A 24,210-nucleotide genomic window follows, 5' to 3' on the forward strand; every position below is an offset into this window, starting at 1 on the left:
GAAATCTTTTCCTTTTCGGGTGAGGTTCAAGAGGCTTAGTTATTTTTCTTTCAAAACGTTATCTTACCACAAATATTTTTTTACAATTAAAAAAAAAAATCAATATTAAATTTAAAAAGCTGCAAAGCCTTGACATAATTTAGCCCAGACCTTCAGGTGGACGCACCTTCACATCATCAACCAGTGGTCAGTCTGGGCCATATATCACCTTTCCTGTTTTCGTTTCGATTGTCCGGTGTCATTCTCATGAGTAATGCGAGCTGCTTGTAAGAGCATGATGCATACAATAAGATGAGGTCACTAGCAGCAGTCAACAGCTGATCGAGAAGCTCGTCGTTGTAGCGATCACATCACAAAGGTTTCGATTTACAGTACGTACCATAACTATATCAACATTAGCTTTTTCTTATAAAACCATTTTTTTTTTAAGTAAAATAAAGCAAACTGAAGTAGAAAATTAATTTTTACTCTATTGCTCATATTTTTCTGTACGAGATAAGTGTTAGTAAAACCCTGATAATTGAATAGTAAAACAAAATAAGTAAAAATACTACTTAAAAATATTTTCTATAGCGAAAATCGTACAAAATAAGGTGTGTACTTTTGATAAAAATTTAAAATATTTTTTTTTGAGTGTAAAAATAGGCACAACACTGAGGAAGTTGTATGTTTTTTTTGTTATATGTTATATGTATTTTTATTTGCTTTACGTTCAATGCATAAAGACCATCAGTTTTTTATTTTATATTGCAAATATTAAACGATTTGATTTTTTTTATTCAATACGAAACTGGCGATATAGAGACGTTGGTGATAATTTTTCCAAATTTGTGGCCCAAATTGGAACGGTTCGGTGGCCCAGGTGATAACGGCGCAAGTCTTATCACACGGCAGGACCGGGATTCAGATCTCATCCCGACCGCCCCGCCGTGCGAAGAGGGCTCTATGACTACCTTGCTACGGGTAAAATCAAGTCACAGAAAGCCAGAAATGGCAGGCCGAGTCCTCTCGAGGTGCCCTGGATAAGGCTAAATAACAGGCTGGAAATGCCTTTTTTTTGTTAAGTTTTATAATTATTGAAATTTTTAATTCGTCATCACATGCGGTGATGGCAATACGGCGGATTTTTTAAATTATAAATAAAATAAATAAGGAAGCTGTGGAAAAAGGTTGTCTTATTATTCTGTCCATCACTGTATGCTAAACATTATATTGGAAAACAGTGATAAATAATTATTTTAAGAAAAAAAAAACTTACTTCTTCTGGGACACGGTGTTCGGATGTTGCAATACCCACCTAAGGATAAACACCCCCTTAAAGAAATCCCCCCCCTTCAGTGCAGTTCGTTTGATTCGACTTTTTTTTATTTCCTCAACTACACGGGGATCCGCAAAGTTCAATATTTCGATCATTTGTATAGTAAGTAAGGTGTTGGCGTGTTACCTTTTTTTATTGCGCTTGTATTGAATATTTTTTGTTGTTGCGATTTGCAATATAAGCTCTCGCTTCGGTTTCGATATTCTAAATCGTTCCCTTCCGAACTTTATTGTATACTGTAGCGTGTTTGCCTAAAAACCGACACACGAAAAAACCTCCGACGGCGTGCTGTTTTCCGATACGCATACCTCGCTTTTTTAAGACTTCTTCGCTAAACTATCGAGTTATGGGTGAGATGTGAATATTGTGCTTATAAATTGTGCTTTGTGACGCGGAGACAACGGTCAAGTTAGAGCGGAAAAGTACTTAGAACAAGTCAAGATCGGTTTGAGATTAAATGGCAAGTTAAGTCTGATTTATCGCTTACTGAAAAGGGAGGGAGGTTCGAGATGAAAAACTCATCACGTGGTCCCCTCCGAAACAAGCCCTCTTTCAGATAGAAAGAAAAGCGATTTAAATGATTCGGGCTGGTTAGGATGTGTAGTTTTCCTGCAACTGCACCGAGAAGCAGAAGCAATGGAAATGGAAGTGAGAAGCTGTCACACTTTACATCGGATCGATTTATTTAAACATCGAAAAATACTGACGCACTGTAGTGTGCTTCGTCGTGTTCGTATCGCTCGCCGTTGGACAGTGATCGGGACGGTTTTGTGCAATTTATCGCCATCGCCTCTCCCACTGTTGGATTAGCACATCACTATCTCGTGAATTGATTAACTACCGCTTTTTAGCTTAATTGGAGTCGAGAAGGAGAAGGGTGGTTAAATGATTTGCTTCGGTGCCTTTCGCTATACGATGCTTCTTTATTTTATCGAGTGGATAACTGCTGAATTATTTGCAAAACTTCTACAATACAACGATCTGTTCTGGTGGTGTGCGAGTGTTTTACTAGAAGAAAAACAGGACTCGAATGTATCAACACTTCTCACTAGGGGTTCGATCCATATAATGGAAACTTTCCCACCACACAAGAGGAATATTGCAAGCCCGCTGTGGAAGTTTGCAATCATATAATGGAATTTTGCAAACAGTTGGGAGAACTGTAGAATGTGACCGAGAACGATCCGTTGACCCTTTTTACGATAGCCAGTAATTCACCGAAGCATTGCAAACCGCTCCTGACAGTTGCCCCTGCAAGATTCCATTATATGATTGCAAAGTTCCACAGTGTGCCCATGCCTGAAAATTCCATCATATCGCTCGAACCCCCATAATGAACACCGATTTTGTTTATAAAGTTTATGATATCGTTTAGTTAATTATGCTTGTTGTTTGTATATATTGTGTGCAAAGAGTTGTGTGCGCGTTACTGTGAGAAGAAATTTATATGAATGATGATGATCGTTACGGGGGGAGCGTTTTAGTTTTGCGCTATTGCTAAAGTGACCGTTTTTGAACGATATATCTATATTGTTTGCTGCAGGTTTTATGCATCCGGTGGGCGGCTTCTTTTCCTTTTCGACCATTCTTGGCTTATTTATTTTTAGTATGTATGTTACTCGTCTTCGAAATATTGCTGCTGCTACTGCCTATGTGTTCGAGCTATAAATCGATCGTACAATAATCGTCCGATGGTAGAATTTTCTTATTAAAGTTCGCTTTTGGCCATAAAATTTTGTAAACCTTTCTAAAAAGAATGCATAAAACCGATCGTTATCTTCTCCTACTCGAATTGCTCTATATGGGCTCGTGTTTGTTTGCGTTATTGTTTTCCCGTTTTTCTTTTTATCGAATTTGTATATTACGCATTAAATGTTTTTAATTATTGTTACTGTTAACACGTTTACCTTTTTTACTTATATGCGTGTAAGTGTGTGTATAGTTTTATATATATATTTTTTAAAAAGGACACGGACATATCAAACGTTATTGTTACAAGTGTTACACGTGCCACCGATTTAAACAATCATTTCCAAGTGATCGGCAATAACAGAAGCTACCAAAGACGAAAACACATTGTACCCTTCTTCCCCGGAAAGTCTTATCAACGTGGCGGATCACCGTAAGCAGCAAACATATCGCGAAAGTAAGCTAAAATCATACGAACGAATTTTCATTTTTCTTTACACTTTTTACATAAATACATATACGAAGTAAAGGTGAGAGGAAGGTGTGTTTGTGTGTTAAGTAATTAATACTCTACCAAGAGGTAAGCTCTAAACATAAAACTACACAAGAGAATGCTTTGTTGGCGGAAAATCGGGAAGTAATCTTACAAACGTAAGTAAAGCTCTTAAAAGTAACAAAAGAAGAAGCTTACATGAATTTCACCCGGGGCAGTGTATTGTTGTTTAATGCGCAACAAATTCCTACAGGAAGCTCAAAATACCATCCTTAGGTGTTCGTCTCGGTCGGATCGCTCCCTTGTTCGGCAAGAAGCTTGTCGGACGGGGACGGATCCGACCTTTGGATAAAATTATTTTTAACATAAAATATACACTTACTCATAAACGAGTCCAAACAACAAAAAAAAAAAATCGTCTCTCTTTCCTCTCCTGCGAACGCTTCTTCTAGCCTTTGTTTTGGGATTTTGTTCTGGTTTTGGCAAAATGCTATATCCTACTTAACTACTACAAAAACCTCGATCGATAGGCTCTCGAGCTCAGTGACTGAGTCGTCAACGCTATACACTACATCTCTCTCCCTCTCTCTCTATCAAGTGTTAATTGCTTTCCCTAGACTAAGATGGATGGGAGGACTTCCGGCAGCTTGAGGAGCTCAGTTAGAGGTCCAACAAAAATACTGACATCAGCGTACGCGATCGCCTAACTGCAAACATCTTCAAGCACTCGTACTCGTATGCCTCCAACGGTGATCTCTGCTGGTTTATTGTTATGAACGGTGAAGAGTGTGTGTGTGTGAATTGCGAATTGTGGTTTAATTTATTAAATATTAATGTTATTATCCGTTTAGTGTATACGTTTGCAAAGGTAGGAAGGTCCTCTACGTTCTCTATCGTTCTGTCGCTCTCGCTTCTATACTCTATTTAGGCGCAATATGAGATGAAGGGAAAGTAGAAGGGAACCAACATTGACTGTTTTCTCTTATTTAGCGCATGCTTTTCCTCTCCTTGGGATATAAGTCCCATCGCCAACCCCTTTCGAATACGCGTCCAGTCAAGAGCCAAGAAAGCTTGGTGTCATTCCTGCTACAAAAATTTGCCAGTGCCGCGAGGATGATGATGACGGTGAGTTGCGTTAAAGCCACCGATGATGGTTTAAAAAACACACAAGAACACTTTATCTCCGACCGACACTTGTTCATCACAGTTTGGCCGTCGTCGATACGATTCGACACGTTGGCGCATCTTCGTCCGAGGGTGTGTATTTCGGTGTGGTCCGTGCCGTGGCTAACATCATCCGGCACCTCCCGACTCCAGTCCTAATAGTGTGAAGCAGGGTTTTTGTTTTTGGCTCACCTCACTTGTCATCCGGACGTGTTCCGCCCGGCACGGTTCAACAGACCGTCTCCATCGGTACCCGGTTCGAGGTGGTGGTGGTCGTGTTGTTGGTGCAGGTGTTGTTCGTGATCGATTCACCCATCGAGGGCAAACCGTGCGACGAGCTCGAGTGCTGCGGGCCGTGCGTGGTGTTCGTGAAGGATCGTCCCGTTTTCGAGTTCCACAGGCGTTTCATGGCGGCCCAGACCTGGAAGAAATGCCACGCAAGAGAGCGATGGTTATAAATTGTGATTTCCACTGTACAGAACGTTGTTGAGATTAGGATAATTAATATGAATGGTCCACCAGGAGATTCACCAAGCGGGGGAAAAAATCTGTGCCACTCAACGAGGCGCCACAGTCGTCAGGTGTGAAGCAATGAGTGCATTATGCTGTTTCCATATATCCTTCAGCTGGTTTTTGCCTTGTGGTGCGTTTTTAATTTGCCTTCCGTTGGTGCATATTAACTTCCAACCACTGTCGGAAACGGGGAAGGAATGGAATGGACCTCCCATTATCGGTCAACTCGGGAGGTAAAGGTTAATTTCGTCTCGTTTGTTAGGTGGTTCGTAGTCGCGGTTCCGAAACCACTAACGGGCGATCGTGCCTTTCGGACTACAGATGACACGCTGCCCAAATGAGATTTTGTGGTTTTTTCGCTCGAAAGGGCAGCAAGAAGCGATAGGTTAGGTGGGAGAGTTTCTACTGTTCTTTGTTGTGTGCCAGACAGAAACTAGTTTCCGTGTTTCGTGGTTTGGCGAAGCTCTCTGGAGGCTCGCTAGCAACTAGCAAAAGTGAAGTGAAAGTAGATTGATAATAGGCAAATCACGGGGAAGAATGGATAGAGAAGATTTGATGTTCTACTTTGAAGAATAAATTGATATTAAAATATTTGGACAAATTACTTTAACAAATCCTTTAATCCAATTTGAGCAAATAGAGCTAATTATACTGGGGATCACATTAAAAACTGATTTTGATAAAAATATATTATGAAAAACTTAAGTTTTTTAAGCACTGGATATTCAATTTAGCAACAACAAAGTAAAACAGGCTGAGATAAGAGCGGATAAGGGGTGGTCCGGTGGCCGAGGCGATAACGGCGCCGGTCTTCACATGGCAGGACCGGGGTTCAAGTCCCATCAAGACCGCCTGCCCGTGCGCAGAGCTGACTACTTTGCTACGGGTAGAATCAAGTCTCAAAGAGAACCAGAGATGGCAGGCCAAGACCTCTCAAGGTTGTAGTGCCAAGCAAGAAGAAGAAGAGAGTTAAGTGCAAATATAATTTATATAAAAATAAATAAATTACTTTGCAATTTTAGAAAATACAAAATGGTCCTAAATTAAAGTTGATTTTCGGAGTAAAAAAGGTTGGGAAAATTATTTTTTTTTAAAATAAACTTTAATAAAAAAAAGTGGAATAATTCTAGCTTTTCACAAAATTGTGTAAAAGAAAAAAAATCTTCTTTTTGAAAAATTGAACTGATTATATGGACAATATGGTTTAAGCGAGCCCTAACGGAGAGCTCACTTGTGATCGTTATTATTGTTAAAGATTAACAACTGAAAGCATCTTATTAAATTAATCTAAGTGCCTTTGTATTACTTTTTAAAAATAAATCTATACGATCGCAAACCTATCGAATTACTTCAGCGTAGCAGTCAGCTTAAGTAGGTTTATCATTTCAATGCTTCTCTTGCTACGGGCGGCAATCAACGCTGGAAGCGAAAATCCATTCGCCTGTCGTAAAAAATAGTTGGAATTTAAAGAAGAAAAAAAAAAACAAGCTTGCGTAAGAGAATTTGATCTTTCGATCGACAGGACCTTTCCCTTCGGGAGGAGGAGGAGGAGGGCCCAAAACTTACCTGCGGTTGACATCCGACGACGATGAAGATGAATACGCCCTGCAGTGCGTTGATCAGATCGGTCACGATCCAGATGTAGTTCGGTCCGCCGACGGCCCACGAGATGACGTCCGCCACCCAGGTGACACCCATCACGACCACCAGCTTGAGGCAGACGCGCCCCAACGCCGCACTGTAAGAGGGAGAAGAAACCAAACCGCGGCTGAGCGATTTCCACATGGGGGTCGGGAAGAGCGAGAGCGAGAGCGAGAGAGAGAGAGAGAGAAAATAAAAGAAAGAAAGGGTTGGAGGGAGGGAAGGCGAGGTATAAGAGAAAAGGGAGTGGGGTTTTGGAAGGGGGGAAGGGTGGAGAGGGTTGGTGGGTCATTAAATCATGCCAGAAACGAAACATAACGCACACAAAAACAAACACACACACACAGACCCAAAGGACACATACTCTACGGAATTACAACCCAAGAAACAATAACGGGAATCCCGTCTACTTGGATAGAGAGAAAGGGACAGAGAGATAACTACGTTATGTATCCCACATGTGCTCTCGGCGCACCAGGAACCATAGATCCAAATTTCCACCCTTAAAGTAAGCAAGAAAAAAAAATGCAAAACTAAAAACACCAACTAGTCCGTAGTTCCGTGTTTTGGGTTGGAAATGCAAAAACCAGCACCATACAGTGGGTCGTAACGAATCAGGGACACTTTCATATTAAGTCGAATGATCAATGTTTGATTAACCAGAAACGGCTAGAATTAGACTAGAGATAAGAGTATAGATTTGTTGGAGACCTGGTTGCCATTTGGCTATAGCTTATGCATAAAGTCCGCAATTTTGATGTATTAGAGATTTGAATTTCAGTGGTCGAGGCGATAGCAGAGCCGGTCTCTACATGACAGGGCCTGGGCTCAAATCCCATCCAGGCTGCCTCCTCCGAAAAAGGGCTGCTATGGCTAAAATTAAGTCACAGAAGGCCAGAAATGGCAGGCCGAGACCTCTCGAGATTGAAGTGTAGTGCCCAGGAATTTTTAAATTTACTGAACTATTGAGATTGAGAGATTGACTTTAAGCATTAAATTTTTTTTTCATATTTTATGCACTCGTTCTACGTTTTTGAGGTTATTTGAAGAATATCTAGTTTGGGCAATAAACACTCAGAATATCGCGAATTGATCTCTAATGTCGACTTCATTTTTGGATGTCCCATTTCAGATGCGAACCACTGTATTTCCGCCACACGATCCAGTCCGTGTTATCCGTGTCGCAGTAATATTCATTTTTCCTCGCCATGCTAACTATCTTTCCGCTAAACCTAACCTTCCCGGTGGGTTTTCCATCACCTGCCCATTAGTCCGGCGGATCTCTCTGGAGCTGTGTTCCCTATTTATTAGCGAAACCCACACACACACATTCATTTCGCTGGCGTGTTTTATTTTATTACCATTTTACTATTTAGATTTATCACTCACTTTCCGTACCGTACCCTGGTACCGGTTGCCCTGCTAACCGACATCAGTTTGCAGGGAAGGAAAAAAAAATGTCGGTGCACTATCATCCTGTGGCTTTCTGTTTTCCCCCCATTTTTTCCCGTTCAGCTAGACCCAGAGCTGGCGGGGGGGGGGGTGGATTCTAACAGATAAAACAACAAGCCCCGAATGGATTTCCTGCCTGCGACGGGCAACGACGGTACGAACGGCGATGCGAAAAAGTTGCAATAAATCCTCGTAAACAGAGAGACCCCACCGAACGACGGTCAGGTCGGAATGATACAGATTTTTGTACTTGTCCAACGACCACCTCGCTGTTTCGCGTGGTACTCCAGAGCGGCTTTTCCGGGCCGGATCGTTTGTCTTCGAGATGCCGCCGACACAAGAGCCCACCCAGCGCGAGGAAAATTGTCCCAACGTTTATCGTGCCGCGAGGCCACACATTTGACACGGCAAGCAAATTGGTCTAAGCTGCCTCACTTTGTACAACGTTTCGAGTGACTAGAAAAAGGGGGGGGGGGGGGTCCCCAAGGTTGAGAGGTTCATTATCGATAGAACTTTTTCCCGGGCGGCCGTGCTGATGTGGGACAGGAAAGCCTACGCGACATTGAATACACATCAGTGTCCGTATAAATCTAAATGCAACACGACTTCATGGAGACGATGACTTCACGTGCTGTCGGGAAATTATCTGGAGCACTAGTCACCCTTGGTAACCCTTGGCGTTATTCCCCCCTCTAATGCAAGAAGCTCCCTTTGGTAATCAGTGTGTAATTGAAGGCGATTCCAAGCTATGAAACTGAATGATGAAATTAAATTCAAACAATCCTCTCCGCCCAGGAAAAAGGGACACGCTGCCATGGTAATTTATCGTTGTCGTTCAGGACGTCGTCATCGTCGTCAATGTCCACAATCGGCTAACAACCGTCGGAAGGTGAGTTTAATTGGAAAACAGCATCAGAGCATGTCCCAACGATGTTTGATTCACCGTAGTTACGCTTAAGACAACGGTAACGGACGGTAACTCATCCTTAAAGTCGTCTACGAAACGAGGATCCAATAGCTCGTCAGCGCTCTTGGGCACTTTCCTGTTTTGGAGCAATGGAATGTTATCAAAACTCTCATTTCTAGCTCTATCTTGTGGACTTCGAATCATTTGAATGATTTAGGCGTTTCAATTCATCCTATTATGTACGCTTCTTCAGCGCAAGGAGGAAGCAGCTCGAGGATCCTTAATGATGCGGGATGGCCCTGTCTTGCGTCTTGGTCTCAAAATTAGAGCTCAATTGTTTTGTTTTGCCCATGGTTTTTCTATTCCTCCAAAAGTTCGCCCGAAGTGCATCATTATTTTTTTCGGGAGTATCGTTTATTCCTTAATTCAACGGAAAATTTGGACGAAGCCGGGAATGTGCTTGTGCACTTTTTGGTAAGCGATTTCCTTTCGCCGGGATGCTTCACAATTAAAGTTCCACTTTGTTTGATGAAGAAGCGACGAGAGAAAAGCCCCCGAGTGGAGAGCTTTTTACCGACTAATTGGAAAGCAATAAAAACGGTGTTGAGATTGAGGCAAAAGAGGCAAATGTGTTTCATTTTCCGGGGAATAAATCTTGCCAACCGGGAAAGGCCTCGTATGGAGACTCTTCAGGAAAAACTTCCCTCGGTTGTACCACATTCTTAAATTAAGAGAAAACAATTTCCTGTACTTTTTTTAAATTAGAACTCAATTTTTGGAGTATCAGAAAACGGGAAAGCGATCCTGTCGAAGGACACAAACTACTCGAGTAACGGACAATTAATTACCCATGCGACAGTAAAACATTGCCTTTGCCGTCGATGGGGTAATTGTAGCTAATTAAACAATTTCTCTCCCAGCTAGATTTACGACACACACACACACACACACACACACACACACACACACACACATTCCGGAGCGTTAAAATACCGAATCCTATCAGCCGAATCGACAGTGCTCGAAAACACACCGAGAGAGAGAGAGACGGAGGAAAAAAACACATCGGAAACGATCCTCATGAAAATGCGGATGAAACTTTTCCCGGTGCGGAACTTTCTGGCAGGCTAAAGAGAGGTCCTTGAAAGCGAATTGGACCGACGAAAATCGAATGAATAAAAATGGCGCACCAGAAAAAAACAAGGGGCCAGGGTGGCTTTTAATTATTTCCTCGGCGGTTGGAGCCTGAGTGGTGGCACCACTTGGGCCCGTTCTGAGGATGTCTGCGTGTACCGGGGGACTTTTTTTTTCTTTTCGCGCCATAGAAACTCCACGCCTGCCGGAAATGAACGTTCGGTAAATGGGGTTTGTTGCACTCGAACCGGGAACATCTACCGCTCGAGTTCCAAACACGTGAATGAGTGTGGTGGTGTATGTATGTGTGTGCCCTTTTCCCAGGAATTTTCCTTTTTTCCTCTTATGGTGTGTTGTACAAATTCGTTCTAAATCGAAAATTGCTTTCGACGGGAAAACTTAAAATGTGCTGACCCATTTCTGTTGTAGGAAATGAGAAAAAAGGGGAGAAGGAGAGAGAGAAAGCTTCAACAATTCTTCTCTTTTTTTTTGGAAATTGGGTTGTCTAGGACCAAGGTAAAGCAAACCTTTCCACCATGTTCAACTTCCAATTTAAAGGGCTGTTACCACTACTTTTCTGCTGATTGAACGCTTCTTCTCTTCACGAGGTCCTCGGTCGTACAGGATATCTCGGTGGATGCAGGAGTTTCCACCGCACACATTCACCATGTTGCTCCGGCAGCAACAGCCGGAACTATCCTTCCCGACGAGTCGTGCGAGTGAAGTTTGCAAAAGTGATTTTCCAGCCGGCAACCAGACCAGACCAGTGAGCGGCATTGCGCTGGCCACACGGTGGTTCGCTTTCCCATAATGGAAACTAATATTTGAACAACGCCAACGACAAATTATGATCGCGCGAAAAGGGTTGGACACGACCAACCGCGCACCGGGAACAAGGATATATTGCCACCATTTATATCGGTTTGATAGGGCACAAAACCAATCGCAAGCGCTGTTTGGCGATGTCTTCGGGTTCGTTCTTTCTTTTTACCCCCGAGCTAACAGGTCGACGAAAAATGGCTATTAATTTATAAGGGGATAACCACCAGAAATGGCAAAAGGTATTGAAGAGGCATTTGGACAAAAAAAACGCATTTGAAATAGCAAATGAATCATTTGATATGGGAAAAATTACCTAGCGAATGGAATTGTTATAAATTGGCACAATGAATGCAAGTGTGGTTTGGATGTGGCAGATGATCTCATAAATGCGTCACACTTTTTGATAAATGTTTCAAATAAATTGGCATTAAAAAAGGATAAAGTGTCTCTCAAACTTTAAATTGATATCAAGAAAAAAAAATTATTTTTATATGTTGAAGGTATTTATACTTCAATTGGAATTTCAAATGCAACACTTCTAATGAATTATTTTTTTCAAATAATATCAAATAAACGAATTTTTAATTTTTCCGTAAAACAAAATTAACTAATCACTAATTTATAGCATTGTTTCAAGTGTCATTTGAAATTAGAAACGTAGCACTTTGAATAGCAGACAATACTAGCAAATTAAACAGTTTCAGCTGGAATAATCAGATTACTTTTCCTGAATTTAAATAAATTTGGTTTGAGTCAGTTGATATCATAAACGTAACACTTTATGTAACTGTTTAATAAATAAAAATCCATTTAAAAAGTTGCAGTTATGCGATAAGGCACTTAAATAGAATGTGTCTGAGTTAATTTTAATATGTATGAATCAGTTGATATTCCAAATGTATCACTGAATATTCCAATTAAAGCAAGTGATTTAGTTGCTTGCTAAGAAAAGTTTCAGTTGATATTCGAAATACGTCACTTCAATATAGTCACTAGTATCCATCGTTATGCTATTTAATGTTAAAAGAAAGAATTAATACGGATGACGTCTTATGATTGTCTGGTCATGTTTCAATTCCTTCACTAAAAAGCATCCCATTAGAGCATTATCACACTACACTACAGTATAACAGTCCTGGGTCCATATTATGAGTGTGTATGAGTGTTAGTTTCGTTTCGTTTGCATTAGTACTAAAGATTCGGGCGGGCGATCCTCACGAATCCTCGCCATCAGCAATTAACACAAGCAAAAGTACAAAAACAATCACTAAAGTGAGGCTTAGTTACGGGGATAGATAGAAGGCCAAGGAGCGCAAAGAGAGGGACTAATCTTACCGTTCCGTCGTCGATTTAACGTCGTCCCGCTTCCATAGGCCACAGGTCAGCTGACGGGCGGTCGATGCGAACAGTAGCAGATTGACGCCGAGCAGAATTCCGATCGGTCCGAAGAAGTAGGTCAGCATTTCCATGTTACCTGTGGAATGGAGAGAGAGAAGCGAACGAACGTGATGAGCATAATGCTGACACATGCGAGCGACAAAAATGATCGTGAACTACATCAACAACACCGGCTGTATAAATATTATGCACGCATACGCATGTCTTCTCTTTTCATCGATGAATCTGTCGGTTGGCGTCTAGGGGATTTGATGTAATCCAGGACAAGGGATTTAAACACCAGCCTCGTCATTAATGCATCATCAGTGCTACCTAAGGTGGCTGACGGTCATCAGGAGACACTTGGTGGGTTTTTTGGCGTGGAAGATGGATCTTAAATTAGGCCAACACGGTAAAACGGTTGCTGGGCCGCCTGGTGTTAAATCATTTATTATGGCCAATGAAATAAGCATTAATGTCAACGTTTACTGTTTCAATTTTTTTTCAGTTGGAGAAGGTGTTAACCAGCTTTAAGTCATTAAACATACAGAGCAACAAATTTATTTTATACACACTAAAGTGAACTCAACCGGATAATTTAGTCGAATCAAATCGGATCGCTCTCAAAAGAGGGATCCCTGAATCCAGACTTCTCACCCGTGATACGTCCGTAATCCAGCTGGAACATCCAGACAGTGCGCAACAACACGACACTGTATCTCATTGTCTGATGGCAATAAATTTGCAATATTGACTCACTTCCGTCCGCTTGGCGGGATCGGATCCACTAGCAGAGACACGGAGGATATTGAAGTGGATTAGATTTACCATTCCGATAGGCGACTCCGCCGACCATACATCGTACAGTTTCGCAGACGGGCGGACAAAGCGAACTTCATGGCCGGAAAAGTCTACAATGTAACCGGGCACACTGGAGCGCTACAGAACGGGGACAGAAGATAGTGTAGAATCCGGATACACAAAAAAAAAACATCGATTCACGTCCACTCCGGTTCTTCGGGCGAAGGATGATCGCGATTCCATCGTGAACAGGCAACTACTGTTAATTGACGAAACAAAGCGTACGAACAGCGTCCCACAATGTGCAACAATGTAAGGGATAGCCAAGCTTCGGCGCTGGGCAAATATTTACATTTTATCGGCAAACGGGAAGGAATTTTAAATTAACGACTTTCCTGCTTCTATTTTCCCCGGTTCCTTGGATCTTGTCCTCTCGAGTGGATGAATTCTTCTCCCACTGCGCTGCACCTGTTGTTGACTGTTTGGTATCGATATCGCATTTCAATACTTTTCCACTTATCGTTCTATTCTGTTTATAGCATAACTTCAGGCGCGTACCCATTCGATTGCCGCACACACACACAAATGGAGGAAAATCGAAATTCTATGCTCACCTTCACGGAATCGCAAAAGGGAAAAATTTCATTCCGTCCTGGCGTTCCACACTCACTTTCCTTCAGCTCTGCCACACACTCTTCCAAAAAGTGTCCCAACGTCCCTCCTAGTCGCAGGAAATTTTCCCCCCCATTCGGTAGCGCATTCAGTGTGCGAAACGAACGGGAATGTTATGCCACTTGCACTGCTTCTACCCGGTTGTCAGGACGACCGTCACCGGCACGAGAAAACCACGACGACGACGAGGACATTCCTCTTCCGGGAATCCCAATAGCCGAGGAACTTTACAATAGAATGGAAACTGTGTATCGCATTGCTTGCCGGCGGATGGAAAGGTTTCTCGGGAAAGCGTTCCTTTTGATAATAGTGTACAAAAAACGGATATTAAATGCAACAATTGCGATAAATTGTGAGACGACGAGCATTGTGGGGCTTTTTCTTCTTCTTGGCACTCGGTAGTGAGAAGTTATTGTGACTAATTTTGATTAATTGACGTAGTAATATGGTGTTTTGTACCTGTTAGAAGTTAGAAGTGTTGAGGTTTAATCAGACATCTATTTAACCTGTCAAGCGGATCATTTTTTGGCAAACACTTTGTGACCGGCGTATTAGAGACATCTTGAGCAATTACAACTGAACACTGAACACTGAACTGACTGAACTCTTGTTCTTGGCACTATAACCGGGAAAGATTTCGGCCTGCAATTTCTGGCCCTTGTGACCCTTCAGAAATGGCAGGCCGAGACCTTCCGGGGCTGCAGTGCCTTTGAAAAAAGAAATTGCTTTGTCTACCGGCCATTCTAGAGGCTGAGGAAACTTCTCGACTAAAAATGCCTGTCGCGACGGACGATGCTGCGACTGTATAGAATATTTACAGTCCCAGTACTCAAATATTCCTCTGAGATATGGCCGTTCTCCAACTGACGTCTGTTAACGGACGAAATCCTCTTAGCAGCGTTCGAGCGGAAGAAGCTGTACGGTGATCTCACCATTGTACAGCGAATTGGATTCGCCAGGCTTCGGTGGGCTGGTCATGTCATGAGAATGTCACCGGACGACCCAGCCCGTAAACACGTTTTAGGCCGTCCACACTGGCAGAGGACACGTCTTCTTCTTCATTTCTGACTTAATAAACTTAATGATACCAGGTAGTTGGATATTCAGTCCTCACTACGGGGGAATGGTCCAGATGGGATTTGATCTCCTATCTTGCCGTATGAAGACCTGCGACAGAGGAGACGTAGTAAGCTCAAATTGAGATAAAGTAATGGCGTTGAAGCTTCCGCCAGGTAAAAGATGGCCGGAATAATAATTTGGCTGACGATGACGATAAACCTTGATCGGAAATTGAAGGATATCGCAAAACGGTTGTAGCGACCGATAAGTAAGTAAGTAACAGCTTTTACACATCCAAATGCCCAATCGACTGAAAATATTCGAGTTCTCCCTAAGTTCCTCTCACTGCTCACTATAGGAGAACCAAGTCTACTCACCTCAGCTCATCAAAGTTTTAAAGGCTGATCCTCAGCTCTCACCACACACGAAACACATAAATTTGCGTCTAAATATCGATATGCAACATTGTACCGATTCTAGCGGAGAAAACAGCTGTCTACCATGCTTCCTGTCGCCGTGCGGGTACACGGTATCAAATACATAAATCAACCCACCTATCGATTGGCTGCCCTCTCGCTTAACCGTGGAAACCCACCATTATGGTGTCTGTCACGTGGTGGTTCATCGGCCACGAAGTTCGCTGACCAGCCGCTCAACGGCTGACCGAAAGCCCATGCACATTATACATTGTCCACAGTGTTGTTGAGTTCGCGATTAGAAAATTTTCTTCGGGCAAAAACACCGGCAGAGAAAGTATGTGCGCGCGCACATAAATTTGCACGCTTTTACTCCCGTTGGCCGGGGCCGTCAATGTCCGTATGATGATGATTGCTGTAGATCGATTTCGAGAGCAAGTTTAAATCGGTTTCACGCGCCTTTAGCCATCACACAGCCAGCCTTTCGTCCATTATCAAGGTGCAGGATTTGATCTTGTGCTGGCGGTTGAGATTGATCGGGAGCACATCTCACACATAACACTGATGATTAATTCGATGCTGACCGGCAGCAGCAGCAGCAGCACGTAGGAAGATCTTCTCGGTCCGAAGACAACCATCGATCATCGCCCAAAGATCAACAGCTGTCAATCGGCGATACTGGTGAGCAGCGGCCAATACATCTGGACAAGTTGCTTTCTTGCGTCGCTTGCTTTCACTGCGGTTGTCTTCGTATCGTTTTTGTGGAAATTCAACACCGCAACCTAACTTCACGCTACTTTAGACGCTCAATTTTCGCGTCACCGGGATCGATTATGGCCGGAGCGGGGTTTTTAATGTCCCGAAGCTATTTTCAACACTTTCGGCGCAATTTATCTACACGCCCAGGGATTTAGGATTATGAAGCTCGAACGCTGTTTTTCTTAAGAGGAGTCGCATTTAGACCAAAACATAAAAAATCGGTCCGTCAATTTCAAGGCTAAATCTCAACACACACCGTATAGGGCTCGAGGAATGGTCTATGGTGGAGATTAAATTGGATAAAAAATTGCAGGCAACCTTGAAGAGGCTTAATGTGACACATTTTAAGGGTAACACCTTTTCGGGAGCTCCGCTTATCTTTGTTTAGAAGGGAATTGATTTTCTTCTCACCTCTTACACTTAATTACCCAAAAAAAAAAAAAAACTGACGGGAAGAAAGACTCGTTTCGGTTAAAAGGGAAAATGAAGCATAAAATATCTTAAACGTTAACCGAAAAGGGCTTTCGGACAGTAGCAGTATTTCGGGTGTGAAAATCGGAACAAGCGCATATTGGGACGAAAAGGCCCAGATGATTGATTATGTCCGGATGCGCGACGGACGTTGAAATGTGGAGCAGTTGGTCAGGGAATGGCCTCCGGAGGTACTGTCTTCACTTCCCTATTAGATTATAATCCCGTCTGTTCGCTGAGGCTTAATTTATTATTCAAAGTAAGTCTAGGGTGGGTATTGGAGAGCTCGTCCGGGGGAAGTTCTCACGACCAACCGGATCATTCCGGTAGCGAACCGGATGGGAATGATGATGATTTAATTAAAGTTTCTCCAACCACACCCGAGTAACACGAGAGTAAGAATTGGAGGAGATAGATCGTAAGCTTCGGAAGGCTAAAAAGTTGTTGCTGTGATGGTTTTTAAGCGACCAGGACGACCTTGATCGAAGGATGTGGTGCTTCTATCGATAACAGACAAAAAACACATGCCCACGTCCACGATCTCCAGCTCAAGATCGAGCTGGGTCCAGTTCTTGCCTACGGCAACGCACAAAGAACAGTAAATCTCTGGTCCCTCATTATCTTGCTGCTGCCCGTTGAGTGTAGTAAAACACACACACACCCTGTTTTTGTCTACCTTTGGCCAAGCAACACACATTAACGTCCCGCTTCTCTATTTCCGACTCCGGCTCCAGCGTTAATCGAAAATGAAGTTTAATGAAGCGAAAGTCAACGTCGAGCCAAAGTCCAGAACGAATGAAGCATAGTCAGCAATTGCCACCACCGACGCCTCCAGGCATTAAGGAGGCTTCTCCTCACCTCGCGTGACCTAATTCCGTTTGGTGGTGGCAAACGTAAAAGTAATCGCCAAACTTATTGCGCCGTAATCGACAAACGCAGCCCGCTTTAGCTTAGTACCCTCCGGTACTGAGAGGTTTCTGTATGTCTCTTGGAGTCTAGGCTTTCCTTCCACATTCCAGAAACGCACTAATGATCGACCCACAGTGATGCTAGAGGGAGACTGCTCGGGAAAAATACAATTTTATTATCATCATTCCGACCGTTCACTGCGACCAGTGCTAGTTCGTCGCTTGATCGTCATTGCTGTCCCCTGAGCTCGCGTAAGCAATGGCAAAACAATTACCAATCGCAAAGCGGAGTGATTTAGTGCATAAACGAAAGTGAGCGAAATGGGTTTTATGAAAAAAAGGGTTTTTTTTCCTGTGCCTTAATCCCCAATCAATTCGAACACTTTGGTGAAGTGACCGAAAATGGCTTCCGTACTGTTAGGCCTTTCTCTGGAAGGTGTCTCTTGTGAGTACTGAGAGTCCTTTCACTTTTGCACTCCATTTCGCATTAGCGGGAACTGTTTTGGGCACAATAGTAAGAAGGAGAGCAATTGCCGATTTGACAGAATAATGAAATCAATTGTCGGGGACAAAAAAAGGTTAAACACTTTGTATTCAATTGTTGAGGTTAATTAGAATTTTTAATAATCATCCTTCGTTTTTGTTTGCTACGATCACAGAAGTTCAAGAATTGTGGAGCAGCCGTGGAGGAATACCTCGATTGTCCTCTGAGTTAAATTAGCTTAATTAGTATATTTGGGAAAAGTTCCCTTATATGGGATTTGATGTCCGAACCTACCGTGTGAAAGATAACCGCCTATGCCACCAGACCACTGGAATGCTTTTCCCATTAGATGCATAAGAAGGCATATGAACGAACCCAAGGCTTTCCTAGTGAGAGCTCATATTACTGTTCCTTCTATTTCCTTCTGATTAACAATTTATTAAACTAATTCTATTTTTATAATATTATTAGTTTAAAAAAGATATCAATAATACGTTCTGTCATTAAATTCCCATTCTTTTTTCCACACTCAAACAGGTCTACGGATATCGATTACTCAAGCTGCAACACGCTCCACAATCGAAGCAGGCAGCTTCACCGAGACAACGTCAAACGTCCACACAGTAGCATTTCTCCCCTGTCCACAGATTGTCATATTTGCTTATTTATTTACGCATAGATACAACGGCCAACACTCTCTTGTCATCTGCAGCGGAGCCGAACGGCGCTAGAGCAGGGAAAATCGTGGACGGGCCAGCGATTATCCAGACAGGTTGTGTGGTGTGGTACTTGCAGGTTGCAGGCGAAGAACAACATGGCCACAGCGTTGCGAAATACCCACACACGGCGAACCCCTTCTCGATAGGCTCGGTAATAACCGTGCGGTGTGTATAAAATGTGTCATTCTGTCGAACAACAACACACACACACACCGCGCAAATGGAATAAACCTACAGTACAGTAGGTTGGATTTTTGCGGGGGATGTTGATGCCAAGTATGGCCGTACACGCTTGCAGCAGGTTGGTGGAAAGCGCTTTTATTTATTTCACTGCCATACATATTTTCAATTAAACAAACGCCCCAACACTCGTGGCTTATGTTTCCTTTGGCGTGGAGCTCTCCGAGAGCGGAGAGGACACAAGTCCTGAAGGGTTAGGAAATAAATTGCTTGAAACGGCAATGACACTTAAACTGGATAAGATTAAGTGCGTCGTAAGCGGTCTATTTGCGTAACGAGATGGAGAAGAAAGAATAAGTTTTCTAAATCATTCTCCCATGAATTCTGGAAGGTATCTTGGTGGATCGATTGACCGGATTGGAACATTGAACCTCACACCACACCATGTCCAACGCGATTGTGTAGTTGATAGACTAGCAGCTGCCATGTTGACACAGTTCATCCCCGAGCGAGAGGGCACATGCGAGCGGCAGTGCGGAGGTGTCATTAATTATAAGTTTAATTGAATCAAACTGCAACTTTGAATTGCCCGTCCGGGCGTGCTTAGAATGCAATTAGGATGTACTTCAAGATATAGACAGAAGGAGGGGATGTAGGAAGCGTCATCGCACCATTATCGTCACGTTTATCACAATCGAATCGGTCAAGCATTTTACACAAATTGGTGAGTTAAACAAAAGTTCTTAACGCTAGAAGGCGTTCAGAATGTGATGATTTACGGTAATGGCTCACACAGGTGTGACACATCACTTATGCTTCACACTTAAACATACGGTACCAACTGTAACATCTTCGTGATAAGACAAAATCCTTCCTACCACTTCTACCGAGGCGTTAAGATTCATCGATGACATAATGGGCATTGCATCGTGTCTCGCGCCTAGCATTGTCCGTGATCGCTGAGCTCAAAAACTAATATTTAGCATTGTGATGATACCGAAGCGTGTCATAATTCACAGCCGGTTCGTTAACAAGCATGTAGCATAAATCGTGTGCGCCGTTTTCCAATCGATCGGATAAGCGTTGGATGTTGGGTGGAGCATAAACTAACGGGAACCGTCCTCGTCCCACAGACCCAGTCTTTTCCTTCGGCGCACCCTTATGTACATGCTCACACATCATCGGGATCACTGCAGGTACATTGGATCCCGTGTTGCGACTGTTCCCAGAATCTCGTCAGTCCGCTAATAGTTCTGAGGAAGTGGACCACAAATAGACGAAAGAGAGAGCGAGGACTACATCCACATCCACACACAAAAAATCAAAAACCCATGGAACGCACGCATTTCCACCCGCAAAAACAGACCCCGGCGGTCGGTGGGCACCGGTGGGGTGCCCTATGGAACCGTACCGACTAAACGTCTAAACGAAGTAAAATTTATGGGCCAAACTGCGGGCCGTCCATAAATCAAGCGGGACCAGCGTGTGCCGCAGTCGAGCCAATCTTGGTGGTCAGAGGCTGCTGCGCTTTTGCAAAACACCCGACTGGTGTGGTTTTGCCGCCAAAGGGAAGCCGTCGTCTCCGATCGGTCTACGTCTGGGTATCTGGGAATATTTTTTGTGTGTTTGTATCCGCGCTCTGTTGTGTGTGTTTGGAAAGCACACAACATTTGCGCAACGATGGCGACCAAGATCATACCGAGAATCCGAGAGTTTGCGGGGAGAGTGGGTTTCTTATCAAAGCCACCGCACGAAGATGGCACGAAGGTCGCTGAAAAGAAATTGGTTAACTTCAACCTCGAACCACTCGAAACGGGACACGAGAGTTTCCACCAATTAGGACATGGAGAGACCATGGAGACACGACCATCGTACGACACCGCCACGTTCAGTTTCATAGGTTCGAAGAATTAACGCTGTAACAACAACAAAAACCGATCCCGACATCACTCACCGCAACCTCACCGTGCTACAAATGGCAGCAAAAACGGTTAACGCGAAAATTGCCGCGGGATAACGCAGCAGAAGGTAAAAAAACAACGACCTAACGGCAGACAGCTATCTTCATTACAAATTCGCGAACATTACATTACCATGGATGAGTGCGGCGTACCCTCGGTCAGGCTGAACGTTTGTACCCTGGGGGGTGAATTTTCACTTCACTGCAAATGGCTGGGCCGGGCTGTGCTCTGGCTGCGAGGGCGACAGGTATGTCGTTAGAGGAAATGGTTTTTGATCGCAAAAAAGAGACAGCATCGTCTAGCGTGCTGATCTGTCAATCGTTCAATGATGAAAAGTCAGTGGAGATAAGTAAACGGTTAAAATTCTACGATATTAAGACTACCTAAATGACCGTTACTGAATTCGTAAAGATTTAAAGCTAATGATAAGATGTTTCACTTTAAAATTCTAGATCTAAGATGTTTAAGCAATCCTTATTTTCTAGTTCAATTAGTCTTTGAAAACACAGTTTCAATTTATATCTAAATGAGTTTAAGGTCCTACTTAGTATTGACAGAGCAGTGAGCGTTTAAAGCATAAGGTTGAATTCTCTTCATTCCAAATTCTTTAACTCCAAGAGCAACTACTAGCGAAGCAGCTGTCAGTTTTTGAATTTAAAGTCCCATTCTGATCTTTCATATCGTCTCTCCGTTTCTTCATAGAATTCGCAACATGCACTAAATTAACCGCGATATTAGACGAAAAAGACGAAATAGACAAGATTGGTTGAGAACGTTTGAGTTGTTTATCCTTAGTAATACAACTCAATGAGATCTTCTGATCTGTCAACTCAGGAGAAAGCCTTGGGGACGTTCATGAAATAGTCCTGACTCACTCCATCTCAAGTGGAAATGCTCTGCCAATGATCATATCTTCAAGAACCGAACCGCTAATTAACATCACTTGAAGTTTAGCTTGCAGTTCGTTTAGGCTCCTCTCGAGAATAGGAACCAAACCAAGCGTGTTGTTGAGTTGTGCCTTACCGATTCCACTATTCGAACAACCTGGAAAGTAATCGTTTCGGTTGGCGCTTCATCAAGAAATCAGTCTTACAGTTGATTTATGCTATTCTCCGTGATCGACTAACGTATGTGTTAGTATGACGTCTTAATCCAACTAAAACCACAACATGATTTTTGAAATGGAATCGATTTCTCTACGTCGATATTTTAATGTTTGTATGCATAAATCTGAGTTCTGATGATGGTTTTATGAGTTGCTGAATTTATTTACGCGAGCCATTAAACTTTTAATTAAATTAATCTCCCACCGTCCTAGTTGCTCGTTTAACGCATTCGCCAGCATTAGCCACACTAGCGCGGTAATTGATTTTTAAAACATAATTTCATTAGAATCTCCGTGCCATGGACAACCACCCACCCACCCATGGGGCACATAATATCGGTGACCCACCACCAGTACCAGCATTATTTATGAATCATGGCCATGAATACGTTTCTATTTTTAATGTGCAACCTCATCATCACTGGGTCGGCGGTGTGGTCGTCCACATATTCTAACCATCGGCATCGGTACCATCAAATGGACCTGGATTGGTTATGCTTCCCTTTCCTCCCTCCCTCCCTTCCATCGCTCCTAAAACAAACCAAGACGAATGCTTCCGTCCACGAGCGAGCGATACTCTAATCGCGACTTGTTTGTTCATTCATGCTCTTTTTCTGCACCGGGCTCTATCTTCTGCCGGGCATCGTTCACCCCAAGTGTGCATGTTCGGTTTTCGGACCGTACCGGCGGCGACGGTCTGCTGTTTTCCATCCGCCTTTGATTGACAGCTTTAGCACATCGGATTGGTGTCAAATGTATGAGGCCCCGCAACGACGCGCGATCTTGACGCTGATCACCTCGCTACTCTCGCCCATCGGCGTAGCAGCATCACCGCTATCAGCTTGGCCGCCGAGCAACTGAACTTCATTCAACGGGGTTTCCCGTGGCAGAATGTTCCATGGAAGAGTTGGAACTTTTTTGGGGATGCAAAAATTTCACTTTTCGCACATTGTTAGCCCGGACCCGTGTCGTAGGGTCGGTTATCTGTTGTTGAAAGAGATAGCGACGCGGTGCTAGTCGCTTTTGTAGCAACATCCTCTTCCGGATCCATTAACCCATGCCAAAACCCTGAAACTAGAGCTGTGCATCACCCAGCTCTGTCGGTAAGGGAAAGTAAGGTCTACCCTTTCCTGCCAACAAATGGATGGCCGCAGATCTTGCGACCGGACGTAAATGTAATCGCCAAGCCATCTTCAAGTTTTTGTTTTTTGGAGCGCACCAACGCTTCGAGGTTAGTGATGATGACCAAGAAGGGGGTCAGAAATAACCTTCCCGCAAAAAAAAAAAGCATCACTCACCAGACGCGTGTATGTTATCATTTCAAGCCGAAAAAATCACCCCGAAAGGATTCCTGCTAATAGTCCACACAACTGTACGCCACAAGAATAACGGCGCGGAGTCATAAATCTGCTCGAACGTCAGCAGGCCAAATTGCGTGAGGTGGGTCTGGTTTGAAATTGATTTGGGCTGGGCCTTTTGTTGTTCGGTGGGGGGGTTTTTGCTGGATGATGTGTTTTTGTTTACTTTAATTTAGGAGCAATTTCTACGCGCACCAGATATTCTTGGAGGTGCGTTTTTGTAGTTTTGCAGTACTCTTTAGGTGTGGATTGTTGTGGTGTTAGTTTATTCAGGATAATATTTCAGATGTTTCCTGTTTGATGGCTAGCAGACCTTTTTCAATCTCAATCAAGGCGCAATCAAAGAATCTAAGAGCAGGCCCAGAACTCTGGAAGCAATTTTCTTGATGATCCAAACACAAAACGGCTAGCAAGTGGATGCAACTTTTGATGCTAGTTGGGAGTCTGCCGAGGAAAACTGGCGAGTAGTTTTCAATTTCTTTTCCAGTGCATTGAATCGGGTTGATCAAAGGAAGCAGTTGCAATATCTTTTCTTCTCGGAGCTGATAAGCTGGTAACAATTTTCCTATCAGGATGGAAGCAACAATTTGCATTTAAATTGCATAGTTCCCCGTCTTCCGGACTTCCTTACTTCCGAGAATATGTTGGCCACCAAATAGAACCTTTCCCTGGGATTGTGTTCGCTGTGAAACAGGAACATTCGGGCGGTAAAATGATGATGCATTGTGAGTTCTTTGCTTCCCATCCGAATAAAAATCCCATTAAAACTGCTTCTTAATGTGGCACGTAAGATGGCCTTTCGGCCGA

The 24,210-nt window shown here is 43.3% G+C and overlaps 1 protein-coding gene across 2 annotated transcripts in view; it reads right to left on the bottom strand.

Annotated features, from left to right (window-relative positions):
- Positions 1 to 1,347: 1,347 nt before the first annotated feature.
- The window catches only part of LOC118510757 (probable G-protein coupled receptor Mth-like 1), a 162,657-nt gene continuing 139,794 nt past the window's right edge, over positions 1,348 to 24,210 (bottom strand). Inside the window, exons 6-8 of one of the 2 annotated variants that reach the window (XM_036053001.1) lie at positions 12,469 to 12,607; positions 6,744 to 6,945; positions 1,348 to 5,085 (exon numbers count right to left, since the gene is read on the bottom strand). In XM_036053001.1, the coding sequence (XP_035908894.1) occupies positions 4,894 to 5,085; positions 6,744 to 6,945; positions 12,469 to 12,607 (533 nt within the window). In that variant the 3' untranslated portion in view covers positions 1,348 to 4,893. The remainder of the gene's footprint in view (positions 5,086 to 6,743; positions 6,946 to 12,468; positions 12,608 to 24,210) is intronic. The other variant, XM_036053002.1, reaches the window with a different exon arrangement.

This window comes from Anopheles stephensi, chromosome 3 (genome assembly GCF_013141755.1).
Source record: "Anopheles stephensi strain Indian chromosome 3, UCI_ANSTEP_V1.0, whole genome shotgun sequence".
Classification (NCBI taxonomy): domain Eukaryota; kingdom Metazoa; phylum Arthropoda; class Insecta; order Diptera; family Culicidae; genus Anopheles; species Anopheles stephensi.